We start from the raw sequence: 14,898 nt of genomic DNA on the forward strand, positions 1-14,898 counted from the left end.
CTTGCCTGGAAAATCCATGGACAGAGGAGCCTGGTAGGCTGCAGTCCATGGGGTCGCAAAGAGTCAGACATGACTGAGCGACTTCACTTTCACTTTTCTCTTTCATTCACTGGAGAAAGAAATGGCGATCCACTCCAGTATTCTTGCCTGGAGAATCCCAGGGATGGTGGAGCCTGGTGGGCTGCCGTCTATGGGGTCTCACAGAGTCGGACACGACTGAAGCGACTTAGCAGCAGCAGCAGCAGCCGTGAACAATGAAATTTCATTCCTAATCATCATAGATCATTATTCCTCATCAACCTTCTTTTCCCCCCGTATGGCTCTTCTTTGAAAGCATTAGGCTATCAAGTGAGAAATTCTAGGACATTTTTAAGATGGCCTTGAATATTTCCTAGCTTTTTGAAGCTACTAACAATGCAGGAAGTGACTTGTGAGGTCTGGCATAAATACTAACAAATACTAAATGTTACTTGAAGGATCATTTATTTTAGGATTGATCAACAAAAGATGTCATGTGTACCGAAATTGCCTCATTTTCTCAACTGAATTTCCATCTAAAATAGAGAAATTTCCCAAGTAGTACCAATTCTTAAGGTTCTTTTTATGGTTTTTTTTTTTTTTTTTTTTTGAGATAGATATTTCTATATTGTCTCTGAAGTAATGTGTTTACTACTCCTGTCATTAGCTACTTATTCATTCATTCATATAAAAAATGTTTCTAAGCATCAATTATATGCAGGGGTATGCTGACACAAATTTATGTAAATAGATCAAAAAGAATAAAGGAAAATAAACCCATCTAGCCACATAAATGTTAATTTTTAAAAGTTTAAGCATTATGCAAGAATGTATTCTGCAGAGATTATTTTGGCAAGTAACTATGATTTACTGGCAAAGAACTTTGTTCTTGGTGAAATAGCTAAAATATCATTTGCTTTAGTCTATATTATACTCTGTATTTTAAAGTCAGCTTTGCTGACTATAACTAGAACATAAATTTGTTTTTGAAAAAACCTGTCTTTAAATTTTTCATTGAATTTTATTTCCTACTTAGTCCAACTTTTTCTTTGTAAAAAAAATTCATCAAAGTATTATTGGGGGCTTCCTGGTGACTCAGTGGTAAAGAATCTATCTGCTTCCAGTGCAGGAGACATAGGTTCGATCCCCGCTCTGGGGAAGATTCCTCATGCTGCAGAGCAACTAAGCTCATAAACACAACTACTGAGCCTGTGCTGTAGAGCCTGGAAGCCACAGCTGCTGAGCCCATGTGCTGCAACTACCGAAGCCCATGTGCCCCAGAGCCTGTGCCCCACAAGAGAAGTCACAGCAATGAGAAGCCAGCACACTACGACTAGAGGGTAGCCCCCACTTGCTGCAACTAGAGAAAAGCTCACACAGCAACGAAGACCCAGCACAGCCAAAAATGGAATAAACAAATAAATAAAATTATAAAAAATAGAAAACAATCTTTAAAAAAATTTTTTTAAAGACTTATGAAAATTAATGGTAAATCAGAGGCCCAAAACAAAATATTCGGTGTTTTGGCTTCCTGTTATTTGATTTACAACTCCTTCATCTCTTAAAAATACTTTATAACCTTCTTTCCTTCCAATTTCCAATTGAGACTTTATAAACTTATAAAATTAGTGACTTAAAACATTCTAATTTTGTCTTTTAGAGGAATTTCTTGATATAACTTCAAATCATTGGATTTTCCCTAAGATACAATATGAAAGTGTAAGTTCTGCTTAATTAGAAAAGTTGAATTTTAGTTACTTTGAATATTGTCTTTTAAGTATATTCAGAATCATTGTTACTTGTGTTTACATTCTTTAACCTGAAGACGTAAATGGTGCCTTTACAAATCTGATAAAGTGTTTGTTTTTCCATACTCTTTTGCTATTAGGTGACTTGGACTCTTGGGATCTGCTTATTTGCCTGTCTTCTAAGACTCCTGGTGGAAAACCCTGCATATCAAAGGAAGACATGTGCCAGTTAAATTTACATCAAAAGGTAAACATTGTTTTTCAAAAAGTAAACAAATCTTATCAGACCTATAGGTATTTTTTTGAGTTTCCTATGACCATATTTACTTATTTTAAATTTAATGTTTTTCCTTTTTATTATTTATCACAGTATAATTGCTTTACAATGTTGTATTAAAATATCTGCTGTACAGCAAAGTGAGTCAGATATATATATATATCCCTTCTTTTTTTGATTCCCTTCCCATTTAGGTCACCACAGAGCATTCATAGAGTTCCCTGTGCTGCTTAGTAGTTATCTATTTTATACACAGCAGTGTATTTATGTCACTCCCAACTCATCCCATTCTCCCTTTCCCTCTTGGTATCCATACTTTTGTTCTCCACATCTGTGTCTCTATTTCTGCTTAGCAAATACGTTCATCTATACAATATTCCTAGATTCCACATATGTGCGTTAATATCCAATATTTGTTTTTCTCTTTCTGATTTAGTCCAGTGTGTATGGCAGTCTGTAGGTCCATCCATGTCTCTACAAATGACACAATTTTGTTCCTTTGTAATGGCTGAGTAGTATTCCATTGTATATATGTACCACATCTTTATCCATTGCTCTGTTGATGGACATTTAGGTTGTTTCCATGTTCTGGCTATTGTAAATAGACCTATGGTTTTTTAACACCAGTATTTCCTGGTCCATAATGTTCAAAAAAAATGTCTTGAAAAATTGGAGCCATTGCATCTTTGAAGAAAGTTTCAATGGCCATTGCTTCTACACTTCACCATAAAACGTTCACGATTTTTGGGCTTCCCGGGTGGTACTAGTAGTACTGCCTGACAATGCAGGAGATGTAAGAGATGCAGGTTTGATCCCTGGGTCAGGAAGATTCCCTGGAGGACAGCATGACAACTCACTCCAGTATTCTTGTCTGGAAACTCCCATAGACAATGGAGCCTGATGGGCTATAGTCCATGGGGTCACAAAGAGTCAAATCCGGCTGAAGTGACTTAGGACACATGCATGCCTTCAACTTCAACTCCTGCCAATCGATATCCAATTTTACCTGGTAGGACGCAAGACTTGGCCTAAGAAATAGCCTATCAGGCTCCTCAGTCCATGGAATTTTCCAGGCAAGAGTACTGGAGTGGGTTGCCATTTCCTTCTTCAAAGAAATAAATAGCCTATGGATTTTTGCTCACCCTGGTCACTTGTTTATCCAAGTAGTAAAGATTTTATTTACTAATTCCTTGTTTTGATGTTTTCAAACTTAAGTTGAATTACAACAAAATTTATAGTTTTTAAATTAACTTTTAAAGTTGACATCCAATATTTACTACTGTGTATAAACTTTTATAAATACTTTAGAAAAACTAACAAAAGGCTTACAATGTGCTAGTCACTGTGCTGGAAAACTTACATCTTTATGGTCCCTTTAACAAACCTAGGAGAAAAATGTCCAGCCCAATAGATGTTTTTCAGTAGTAAAGAGAACTATAGGAGCTCCCCGATCACTCGGTGTTTCTGCAATTGACAGTGGTGATCACTCCTTCCTCCTTCTGACCCCTCCCTTGGAGGAGCATTCTTTTGCTTTCTCTTGTACATCTTTGCATCTTTGGCTGTCCTTTCTGCGTTCTCCAGAGCCACCTTTTCTCTGTCCATTCTTCAAATGCCTCTGTTCCCCAACACCACCTCTAAAGTTTCAACTATCATTTGTAATTGATGACTCCCAAATCTACATCTGAAGTTCCAAGCAGTTTCCCAGGCTTCAGGATTTCCTGTATAACTACTCTCTGAACATCTCCACTTCAATGTCGCACAAACACCTCAGATTCAACGAAGAGTAAATGGATTGATTGTCGTCTCTGGTAAATTCACTTCTGTGCTGGCATTTAGAAGCTCTGCAAAACTGCCCTACTGGTCCTAAGTGTGGTTAACCACTCTGTCACTTCCTAAGACAGAAATTAGCCTTCGCCTTTGAGCCCTTTTTCTCCTATGTCATCTGCATTCTGTCAATCACGAATACTAAGGAATTTAGTGCTCAAATATCATACCTACTTTCCATACTTACTACCTTTATTCTGATCAGTCACCCTATGTAACCAGGACAGTTGCCAAAATCTCTTCACTGATTTTTCCAAAGCAAGAATGTTTTGCCCCTGAAATCCATACTGCTCACAGTTACCAGAGTGAAAAATACAAATTGCTGACTTAAGCTGATTACTCCTGTCATTTAAATCTTGCACAGCTTCCCATTTTAGCTACAGGATAAAGTTGACAACATTTGCTGTGTATATCAGTCAGCCCCCAGCAGGAAGCAAATGCCATACTCAAGAATTTAACTGAAGAAAAACTAATGAAAGAGCTATTTACAGAGCTTTTGGCAGGAAAAGAGAAACAAAAAGATTTAGAGGCACTCAGCGAACAGCTACATTATAAGATTTTACCATCCTTGATCTGAAGAAGGGTATGTAGAAGAAACGATATAGCAGAACCCAGTAAGAGCCAGAGACAAGACCGAAAGATCGGTAGGAAGGGGCTATATATGTCAAAGAATGTAACCATCACCAAATCATAGCCCTACAGAGGGAAGCCAGAAAGATAAGGAAGTGTTCACCCTCTCTCTACTCCTACCTTGCAGTCTCTTCCACAGCCTCCTACTGGTACCATTCTAAGTGCTTACTGTATTTGTTTGTATCCATTCTTTATATATGAAGAGACCAAAGCACAGGGAGGTTAAGAAAACTGCTTAAATCCTAGGATTCAAATTCTGGCAGTCTTACTTTAAATTCAGTGTTCTTAACCATATCACTGTAGAACCTTTCTAAATAAATATTTAGCCACTGTATTTAAGCCCTAGTCTAATCAATATTCTTAAGGAATACGTAAATTCTAAATGATCCATGTTAGATAACTGTCACTTTGGAGCATGAATAATTTGAAGTTTTGTGAATCATGACTTGTTTATGTAAACATAAATAGTCAAAAAAGAAGTTGCTTCAGATTTGTATGGTATGTGTTAGGATTGTCAGTGACCTTACAATGAAGGTCACTGGCTCATGTTAGAATTACTCACCACTTCAGAGCTTTGGAATTTAAGTGCTTAATGAAAATGATCTTAAGATCTGTTATAGGTGATGAATGACCAGGAGTTTCTCTAGCCAGGAAGAGACTAAAAGGAACTTAAAACTGCATTGGTGGTTCATGTGATGCTAAAAGTGAAGCGAGGTCCACTCTTTGGGATAACACTAAGTAAGTGGGGCTCTGTCACACCTCTGGCATGTTGTAGGGTTTTAAGAGCAGAGAGACTCATTTCTAACTCTGAATGTTTGTAGAGTTAGCCGTCCTTGAATCTGGGACACTGTGTTTCGTCCTTGGAGCACTGAGAACTACTGCAAAGCCTCTTATTTTAAAGCTTGTTAGGTCATTTTCAGGTTAATATGATGGAGTGATAATTGCATGTGAGAGACATTGGTTGATAAGAAGACTTTTTTTCTTTGATTAGCTAGTTCCCTTCTTGCCATTAATTCTCTTCCTTATGGATATACCAAACAGCTTTCAGAGAAGGTCTGATTTTTGATAAAATAAAAGATGTGAACATCTATGCAGATCTAATGAAGAAAAAGAACAGTTTCCTAAGATACAACGTGACATGTGTTTCACTCTCAATGTTCATGAGAAACCAGAGGCAAAATTTTCCCTGGGTGCTGTTTTACAGTTTATGTAAACAGCCCAAATTCAAATGTCTGCTTTCCTTATGAGTTAATGGTATTACTGTGGCTTTAGTTTTTTTGTTGTTGCTGTTAATAAACCTTTTCTGAATGTTTATAATTAATATTCTACTGTTGCTCTTATTAATGAAATCTATCTCAAAATAAGAATGATTTTTTTTTCTTTTGCTTCTGACAGTATGTAATGGAAACAATTTAAATAACAGATTACCACAGATTAGGTTTGTAGAAGGTACATTGGGATTGAAATATTTTTAAATGCACATTTCCTTTCTCTCAGTTTGATCTCAGAAATATTCTGTGGCTCAAATGTTATCATCATTTATTTCATATATATTCAAATCCTTTCAAAGATACAGAAGCTTTTGTGCCAGGGAAAACAGCAGTCTCTATAAAATGCACACGCACACGTATACACATGTATACATAAAGCATTCAAACCCAGTACAAGATCAGTAGGTATTAGAAGTGTCTCTTTGGTTGGTAATGATGTGTCCATGTAGGTTCATCAGTTGTAACCTCTCTCTCTGGGGGAGATGTTGATGATGGGGGAGGCTGTGTGTGGGTGGGGGGATGGGCATGTGGGAAATCTCTGTACCTTCTCTTCAGTATTGCCTTGCCCTTAAAATTGCCCAGCCCGAAACAAATTCCATTGAAAATAATTATTGCAGTATTAAGCCAGAGAAGCTCATTGTATACAAGTCAGCTAATCCCAATGAAAACTTCTCTGATTGTGTCCCACTTGGTAATGAAGCAAATCTTGTATATTTTATGATGTATTAGGTTTAACTAATACAAAGTTAAAATTTGTGTAATAAAGTTGATTTACCACAGTTGTTTAGACCCATAGCATCGTGTGTGTTTACTTCTTTGTGTTTATTTAGTTTAACTGCTTAGTTTGATGCTCGGTTCCAGCGTAGAGCGGAGATGATACTTCTAGTGTCACGTGTCGCCTGGGTCATGTCATCTGCTTCGACTCTGTTAATTCCAAAGATGTGCTTTGGAGCAAAGAGCAGGGGAAGCATATCATTGGGTGGGGGATGCAAAAGTGAGAGCAATTGCTTCCTTTGGCTTGGCTCTGGCTTTCTGAAGCAAGTGCTTTGTTGGCCCTCAGTCAGTTCATCATCCTGACACAAGATCTCATGTGAAAAGTCATCTTGTGCTCATGCTCAGTCACTCAGTTGTGTCCAACTCTTTGCCACTGCATAGACGGTAGCCCACCAAGCTCCTCTGTCCATGAGATTCTCCAGGCAAGAATACTAGAGTGGGTTGGCATTTCCTTCTCCAAGGGATCTTCCCGACCCAGGGATTAAACCCAGGTCTCCTGCATCTCCTGCATTGGCAGGACCATCTCTCTGATAAGACACAGCAACTACCCTTTGTTTCTGAAATCTGTGTAAGCTGTACTCTGTCTTTGCAGCATCTACACACATTCTTCTAGCCCATTAGTTCCGTTCCTGTAGTTCGTTTTACCAGGGCTCTGCAATTCCTTTCCTTCTGTAGAAGTCGACTTCCCTGGTGGCTCACATGGTAAAGCATCTGACTACAATGTGGGAGACCCAGGTTCGATCCCTGAGTTGGGAAGATCCTCTGGAGAAGGAAATGGCAACCCACTCTAGTACTCTTGCCTGGAAAATCCCATGGACGGAAGAGCCTGGTAAGCTACAGTCCATGAGGTCGCAAAGAGTTGGACACAACTGAGCAACTTCACTTACTTTCTTTCACTTTGTAGAAATCAGGATGGTATAATAAGGATGTTGTAAGCATCTGCAACAGTAGCATATTTTCTCTGAGCCCTTCAAGAAGTGGGTGGAGGTTTTAAATAGGACCTGTACACAGCCTTTCCTGCTACTTAGCCAATGTTGCTTCTCTTTCTTGGCCCTTCTGTCATTACAGATTCTATTTAGTCAGTAGCAACTGAGTGATTTTTTTTTTTTTTTTTCCCTTAAATAGAGGAAAATGGTTCAAGTATATGGGCTTTTAAACCTTTTCACAATCGAATTTAGAAATGTGTTTTTATGGTAAAAATTACAGCATAAAACCACTAAACCTCTATTGCAGACTCCCCAGACCTTTGCAATGGTCTGTCCCCTCCCTCCAGCCTCTCTTAGGAATTCTGAATTGAAAACTTTAGGGTTTTATGAAGGCCCTTCTTCTCCTACATTTAGACTCTAAAAGTGATCACTTTTGAATTTGAGAAATGTAGACATCCTAAAATATAAAGTATACTATCCACTTTTCTCAATTCCTATATTCCCAAGAATGGGTTCTGCTGAAGCCTGGGCTTTAGTACAGTATAGATGTGGTACACATATACAGTGGAATATTAGTTGGCCATTAAAAAGATTGAAATAATGCTATTTGCAGCAATATGGATGGTGGACCTGGAGATGATCATACTAAGTGAAGCAGTCAGACAAAGACAAGTATTATATGATATCACTTATATGCAAAAAAAAAAAATTTTTTTTTAAGATACAAATGAACTCATCTACAAAACAGAAACAAATTCACAGACTTAGAGATTGAATTATGGTGACCAGAGAGGAATGATGGGGAGGGGAGGGATAGGCTGGGAGTTTGGGGGACTGACACATACATGCATGTTAAGTCACTTCAGCTGTGTCCAACTCTTTGCATCCCCGTGGACTGTAGCCCTCCAGGCTCCTCTGTCCATGGGATTCTCTTGGCAGGAATACTGGAGTCGGTTGTCGTTTCCGTCTCCAGGGGATCTTCCCAACCCAGGGATTGAACCCACGTCTCTTATGTCTCCTGCATTGGCAGGAGGGCTCTTTACCACTAATACCACCTGGGAAACCCCATGTATATACATCTATGTTTTAAACAGATAACCAAGGACCTACTGTATAGCACAGGGAACTCTGCTCAGTATTCTATAATAACCCAAATGGGAAAAAATTTTTAAAAGAATTAAAAATAAAGTAAAATATCATTCATAACACAGAACCTTGCAAATGTAGAGATTCAGTAACTGGATTGAGTTATACTAGTTATTTATCTTTTGCATACACATACTAAGTTGCTTCAGTTGTGTCTGACTCTTTGCGACCCTATGGAATGTAGCCCGGCAAGCTTGCTGTCCATGAGATTCTCCAGGCAAGAATACTGGAGTGTGTGCCATTTCCTCCTCCAGGAAATCTTCCCAACCCAGGGATTGAACCTTTGTCTCATGTCTCCTGCATTAGCAGGAGGGTTCTTTACCACTAGCACCACCTGGAAAGATCCATCTTTTGCACAGACTAACTTGAATAGTAAAGTTTACATATACATGAGTTAAATACATTATTTTTATGTACACTCAGAGATTAAAATGAGACTATATTAGAAATGGTTTTATTAGGAGTAATTAATTTTTGTTTTTTATAGAAGAGATTTTCTGCATTAAAAGTTATAGAGGAATAAAAAATACTCAATCCTTGGGAAAAAAAAAAACAGAGCATTAAAAAATTTATGCCTGACCTGAGCTGAAGTTTACAGTTTGCTGAATAAACGGATAGAGTTAACAACATTGCAAGGATTAGAAAACTTTTAATCGATGAACTGTTTCAAAGCACTTTAAATGAATCATTTTTTTAAAACTACAACTTGTGGTTGAATTGTTGAATTGATCAAAGCTTAGAGCAGAAGTGGTATTTAGAGACCCAAGGCTCTATTTTTCAAATGGAGAAATTGAAAAAGAGAAGTAAGGTGATATGCTCAAGGTTCTGACTGTGTTACATACCAGAAGTGGGACTAAAACTCATGTTTTTGATTCTCTTTTCTCCAGCTGCAACTGAATTCTTTCTATCCAGTCAGGTCAGCAGGCCTGAAAGAAACTCTTAATACAGTACATTGTTAGGATGGACTGAATTAATTTGAAAGTAATCAATATTTGGTCAAAAATGAATCTGATTTTCAAGCTAATTTATAGTAAATCTTTCTGTTGGTTTTAATGAAGTGTTACCATATTTGATGTTCTTTGGGGGATTCAGTTGAGAATAGCTAGTTAATCTGTAAATTCCAAAGAGAAGAATTGTTTGTATTTTTTCTTTATAAATTAAAATATGTGTTTGAATTTATGACTACATTTATAAAGCTTCCCAAGAGCAAGTTTCTGTTAAAATAGAGTTCTGTGGTGACTGGATTTTATACTTGAAGCAATAAATACCCTTCAGTATGATGTGAAAAGTGGTGCAATGGTAAAGAATCTGCCAGCAGTACAGGAGACATGGGTTCCATCCTGTGGGTCAGGAAGATCCTTTGGAGAAGAAAATGGCAACCAGTTCCAGTATTCTTGCCTGGGAAATCCCAGGGACGAGGAGCCACCAGTTCATGGGGTCACAAAGAGTAGGACACAACTGAGCACAGACGTAGCATGAAATGAAAAGGTCTTCCTAGGTAGGGCTGCTGCTGCTGCTGCTGCTGCTAAGTTGCTTCAGTCATGACCGACTCTGTGCGACCCCATAGACGGCAGCCCACCAGGCTCCCCGTCCCTGGGATTCTCCAGGCAAGAACACTGGAGTGGGTTGACATTTCCTTTTCCAATGCATGAAAATGAAAAGTGAAAGTGAAGTCGCTCAGTCGTGTCTGACTCTGTGGCCCCATGGACTGCACCTACCAGGCTCCTCCGTCCCTGGGATTTTCCCTGCAAGAGTACTGGAGTGGGTCGCCATTGCCTTCTCCCTAGGTAGTGCTAGTAGAAAGCAACCCATCTACCAATTCAGGAGACATAAGAGATGTGGGTTTGATCCCTGGGGTGGGAAGATTCCCCTGTAGGAGGGCATAGGAACCTACTCCAGTATACTTGTCTGGAGAATCCCTTGGAAAGAGGAGCCTGGAGGGCTACAGTCCATGAGGCTGCAAAGAGTCAGACACAACTAAGCAACTTAGCATGAGTGAAAACTATAAATGCGAACAGGTTAAGCATTAGCACTAGATGTCTTTGACTCAATATCATGACATTGAAGTATGTCTGTGTTTTAAAAAATGTTCCCAAATATTTTGAAAATTTCTAAGGGCAATTTTTATCTTTTATTATCAAATAAACCACTCTATTATTTTGCATTTGAATGTTGACTTACAGAGTTTTGAAGATAGGGACTGAATGGTGTAGACAATACTTCATACCTGTACCCTGTGGGCTGTTTGTGTATTCTTTGCCTTAGTGTTTATGAATGCTTAACTCATTAGAACTTTTCCCTTTCCTTTCAGGTAAACACGTTACCAGAAATACAGCATCAGCTTTGCAGAAAGGAAGGATTATGTCAACTCATTAAAAGATTTCCAGGTAATCTTTCATTTGTTTCCTTATGCATAAATCTGTGAGATATATAGGCTTCCTCAGCAGACACCAACTAAGAAGCCCTCAGATCAGCATACTAAGCTCCTGTGTTCATCAATGCCACCTTCACAAATCTTCTAGAATTCACAAGGTTTTGCCAAAGAGAAAGACCTTGATAATAAGGAATAGCACAAAATGTTGAAGTTCTTTCCCTTAGTTTTGCCTTCTAAATTTCTAGATGAATATTCTTTTCCTTCCTGTGTATTTGTCTTCAAAATAATTGTTGCTTCATTTTAAAAAGCAATTATTATAGTACTTCTTAATTATACAAACCTTGAGGTTTTTAAAAAATATATTTCTTTAAGTGATTCCAATCTTAACAAATTTCTTTCTGCTTCCTGGAGGTCTCTCAATTTGTCTCAACAACTTTAGAAATTTGGGACAAAAATTACCATTGCGCCTCCTCGTAGAGTCCCAGAGTGGAAAGAAAACATCAGATTGCATATGAGATTTCACTGATGTAGCCTACTTGAAAACTCATCAGTGAAAGAGTTCCTCAAATTTCTAGTTTAAAACACACTTAATGTTTGTCCCTAGAAAGTATTACACTATATCATTAATATTTAAATCCACATAGTTTTAATTATGTTTTTAAAATTAATTTGTATCTGAGTTGAATCAGAAAACTGGTATCAGCTTTTCCATGGGGTTTCTGCTTCTACAGCGAACATGAACCATGTTGATATGTCCCACTATAAAGACTACCATCTTCTCTTGTCATTTACCAAAGATTAAAATAGTCATAAATTAGCAATTAACCTTTCAATTTAAGGTACTTGTTTAAAATAAATAATTGATATATAAACTTGGTTATGCAGGAATCATTTTATATGACACTTGTAACTGACTCCATGATCTCTTTGTTTTGTTTATGTAAACTTTAGTGAATATTATTTTATAAAACAATGTTTTTGTGAGACGCAAGTAAACTGATTATTCCCATCAGTACATTATTAATATGTATCTAGAAATCCTTTAATTAAGTCAGTTTTTAAAACATTTGTTTACATTTTGAACAGAACCTACATACTTTTAAAGTATGTTTTTCTTTGTTTCTGTTTGCATTTCAAAATGACTGATAAGCACTGGAGTTAGCAGAAAAGAAGCATATTAATGAAAGCCTGTTTGTAGCCAGATATGAATTACCAGTTTCAAAAAAATTCCCCAAACAACTCTTACCTAAGTTTACATTTTGCTTCCATAAGATTAAAAAATTTAAGTCTACTTGCTGCTTTAAACATTTCTTATTCTCAAAATCATCCAGAAGTTCTAGACATATATAGTCCTTTCTTCACTCTGCCTAGTTTGTAATTTTCTATGTATCTCTGTGACTAACAAGGTAATTTCATGGAATATACAGCCTTTTTAATGGAATTATTTCTCCTGTAATGTTATCTTTCTATAGCTGAAGATAATTTTCTTAGATGTGTAGCTTTAAAGGAATAGGTCTACAGCACTGTTTTTTGGTATAAGCTTTATAAACAATAGCTTATGTTGGAGACAATGGCTATGAATATACAGTATACAATATAACATTAATATTAATAAGATTAAAAAACACATTATTTGTTGTGAATACTGAATATTTAATATTGGATACAGATCAGATAGCATCATGCCTGTACCTAAAAATATTTTAAAAAGTAGATACTATTAAAAAGATGGTAAAACTAAACATAATACTATATACTTCAGTCATTTTATTTAAAACTTAAGTGATCTATGTCATTTTGAGACAGACAAAACACAGATTTTGAAACCCGAGATTTTTAGCTCTGCCACCTATAAGGTGTGTGAGTTAAATTTGAGTTGTTGTTTTTTTTTTTTAAGCTATAAAGTGAGGATAGTGAGACCCATTTCACAGATTTAATTTAAAAAATTAAGTATACAGGTATGTCTATGAAAGTGAAAGTTGCTCAGTTGTGACTCCATGGACTATATAGTCCATGGTTTTATGTGTATGTAATTTTATTTGACAACTAATATGTATTTATATACATACTATTAATATAGTAACACATAGTGCTCCAAAATGGTAACTGGGTCATCCTAGATGTAAAAAGTCCAACAACAGGACTTTCAATATATTTTCTCTTCATGTGATGGATTATCACTACAATTTTATGCTTCTGCCAAACCTGTGACGAGTCAGAATTCACCTTCTTCCAAGTTCACAAGTCTGCCTGCCAGTTTCATGGGAGCTGGCAGAAGACAGAAGACTCCTGGGTCAGAGACAAATGACTTTATTATTTATAGCAAGAGAGGCAGACAGATTATCAGCATTTGCAGTGCATCCCAGCTCCCACAGGGCAAGTGAAGAGGTCTAGGTGGTGACATTTGTATACTGAATGGTTTGCATTTCAAGAGCAGAGCTCCTAGCTTAGAGAGTTTGAATGTTCATAAGGTCCGTGAGTGTGCCTACCCTTTGCCCCAGAAAGACCCATTATTTTTGTTATACTGGGCAAAACCTTCTCTTTGATCTGGAGAGAGACACCATCTGTATCTTTCAAGGCTATCTGCTGCATAAATACCTTTGAAAAGATAGTTTAGAACAGATTCTTAGTGCCTCTGTTTGCAAATGATGCAAAAATGTGAAAAATACATGAAGTATCTCATAACGATTTCAGAAAAGAATACCTGACAGGTTTGAGTTCTGAAGCTTAATCAATGTATAATTTGGAACAAGATTTGAAGCCTGGTTTGCACTTCAGGCTTTTTTTTTTTAATCAATAAAAATAAGACATTGGCAATTATTAATAACTCTGAGATTCCATAATTCCTCTGTGCCTTTTCCCCATACAGACATGCTGTGCCAGGCTTTATCTTGAGCAGTAGGTACCAACACGGATGCTACGAAGGCAGGGATGATCATCCCTATGAATCTGAATGGGACCTTGCAAGTGTGGCAGGACAGAATCTGAGCCAGATGTAGGGGAGAGTTTAAAGACAGCCTGTAAGATTCACACAGTCTGTTCCGTGTCCCAGCTGCATAGAGTGTACCTGCTATTAGACTTGTGACTTACATGGAACGGCAAAAATCCATGGAATTTTTACTGGCTAGCCCAAAGGTTTATTTTTATCTTGCCATTTAATGTGTTTGTGTTTGAAGACAAATGCTTCATAATTTTTCATTGGCCCCAATTTTTTGCTAGTGACTTTTCTTGCTGTTTATTGCACGTGTGTGCATGCATGCTCAATCGTGTCTGACTCGTTGTGACCCCATGGATCGTAGACTTCCAGACTCCTCTGTCTGTAGAATTTTCTAGACAAGAATGCTGGAGTGGGCTGCCATTTCCTACTCTAAGGAATCTTCCCAACCCAGGGATCAAACCCACGTCTCCTGCATCTCCTACATTGACAGGTGGATTCTTTACCACTGCACACCACCTGGGAAATTGCTTTTTATTAAGTTTTATTTTTTTTATAAAAAGATTTCTTTTCTATATTTGAAATATAAATACAAAACAAAACACCAGGGAAACTGTTTTATTTGAGTTGTCAATTGTTTTTGTTCTCTTCTATGCCATTCAAGAAGCCTTGGTTAGTAGTGTGCCAAAGTTTTGGCTATTGCTCATTCTTTCCAGTTTTATCTCAGTTCTGAGTACTAGCTTTCATGTGAAATTTGAAATGTACCCAAACTTGTACCCAAAGATAGCATTTTGAACATTTTAAGATCTCTGGCCTCATCTTTTCAGTAACATGTGAATATATAAAAAAAGAAAAGGAAAAGGAAAATGATAAACAGAGTTTAACTCTTTTGTTGTATGTCAACAAGCCTGGACTTTTAAAAAATATAGATATTTACTACCGAATATAAAATATATCTTTTAATAACATAATTGA

General features: G+C 37.1%; 1 protein-coding gene across 5 annotated transcripts in view; it reads left to right on the forward strand.

Annotated features, from left to right (window-relative positions):
* CPED1 (cadherin like and PC-esterase domain containing 1) overlaps window positions 1-14,898 on the forward strand; it is a 324,109-nt gene that overhangs the window by 76,988 nt on the left and 232,223 nt on the right. For all 5 annotated transcript variants that reach the window (XR_008718075.1, XM_055590783.1, XM_055590782.1 and 2 more), the window contains 2 exons: window positions 1,907-2,013; window positions 10,926-11,001. Coding sequence is in view for 4 of the 5 variants with exons in the window: in XM_055590783.1 (XP_055446758.1) it covers window positions 1,907-2,013; window positions 10,926-11,001 (183 nt within the window). In the remaining variant the exon portion in view is untranslated. The remainder of the gene's footprint in view (window positions 1-1,906; window positions 2,014-10,925; window positions 11,002-14,898) is intronic.

Source organism: Bubalus kerabau, chromosome 8, assembly GCF_029407905.1.
Source record: "Bubalus kerabau isolate K-KA32 ecotype Philippines breed swamp buffalo chromosome 8, PCC_UOA_SB_1v2, whole genome shotgun sequence".
Classification (NCBI taxonomy): Eukaryota; Metazoa; Chordata; class Mammalia; order Artiodactyla; family Bovidae; genus Bubalus; species Bubalus kerabau.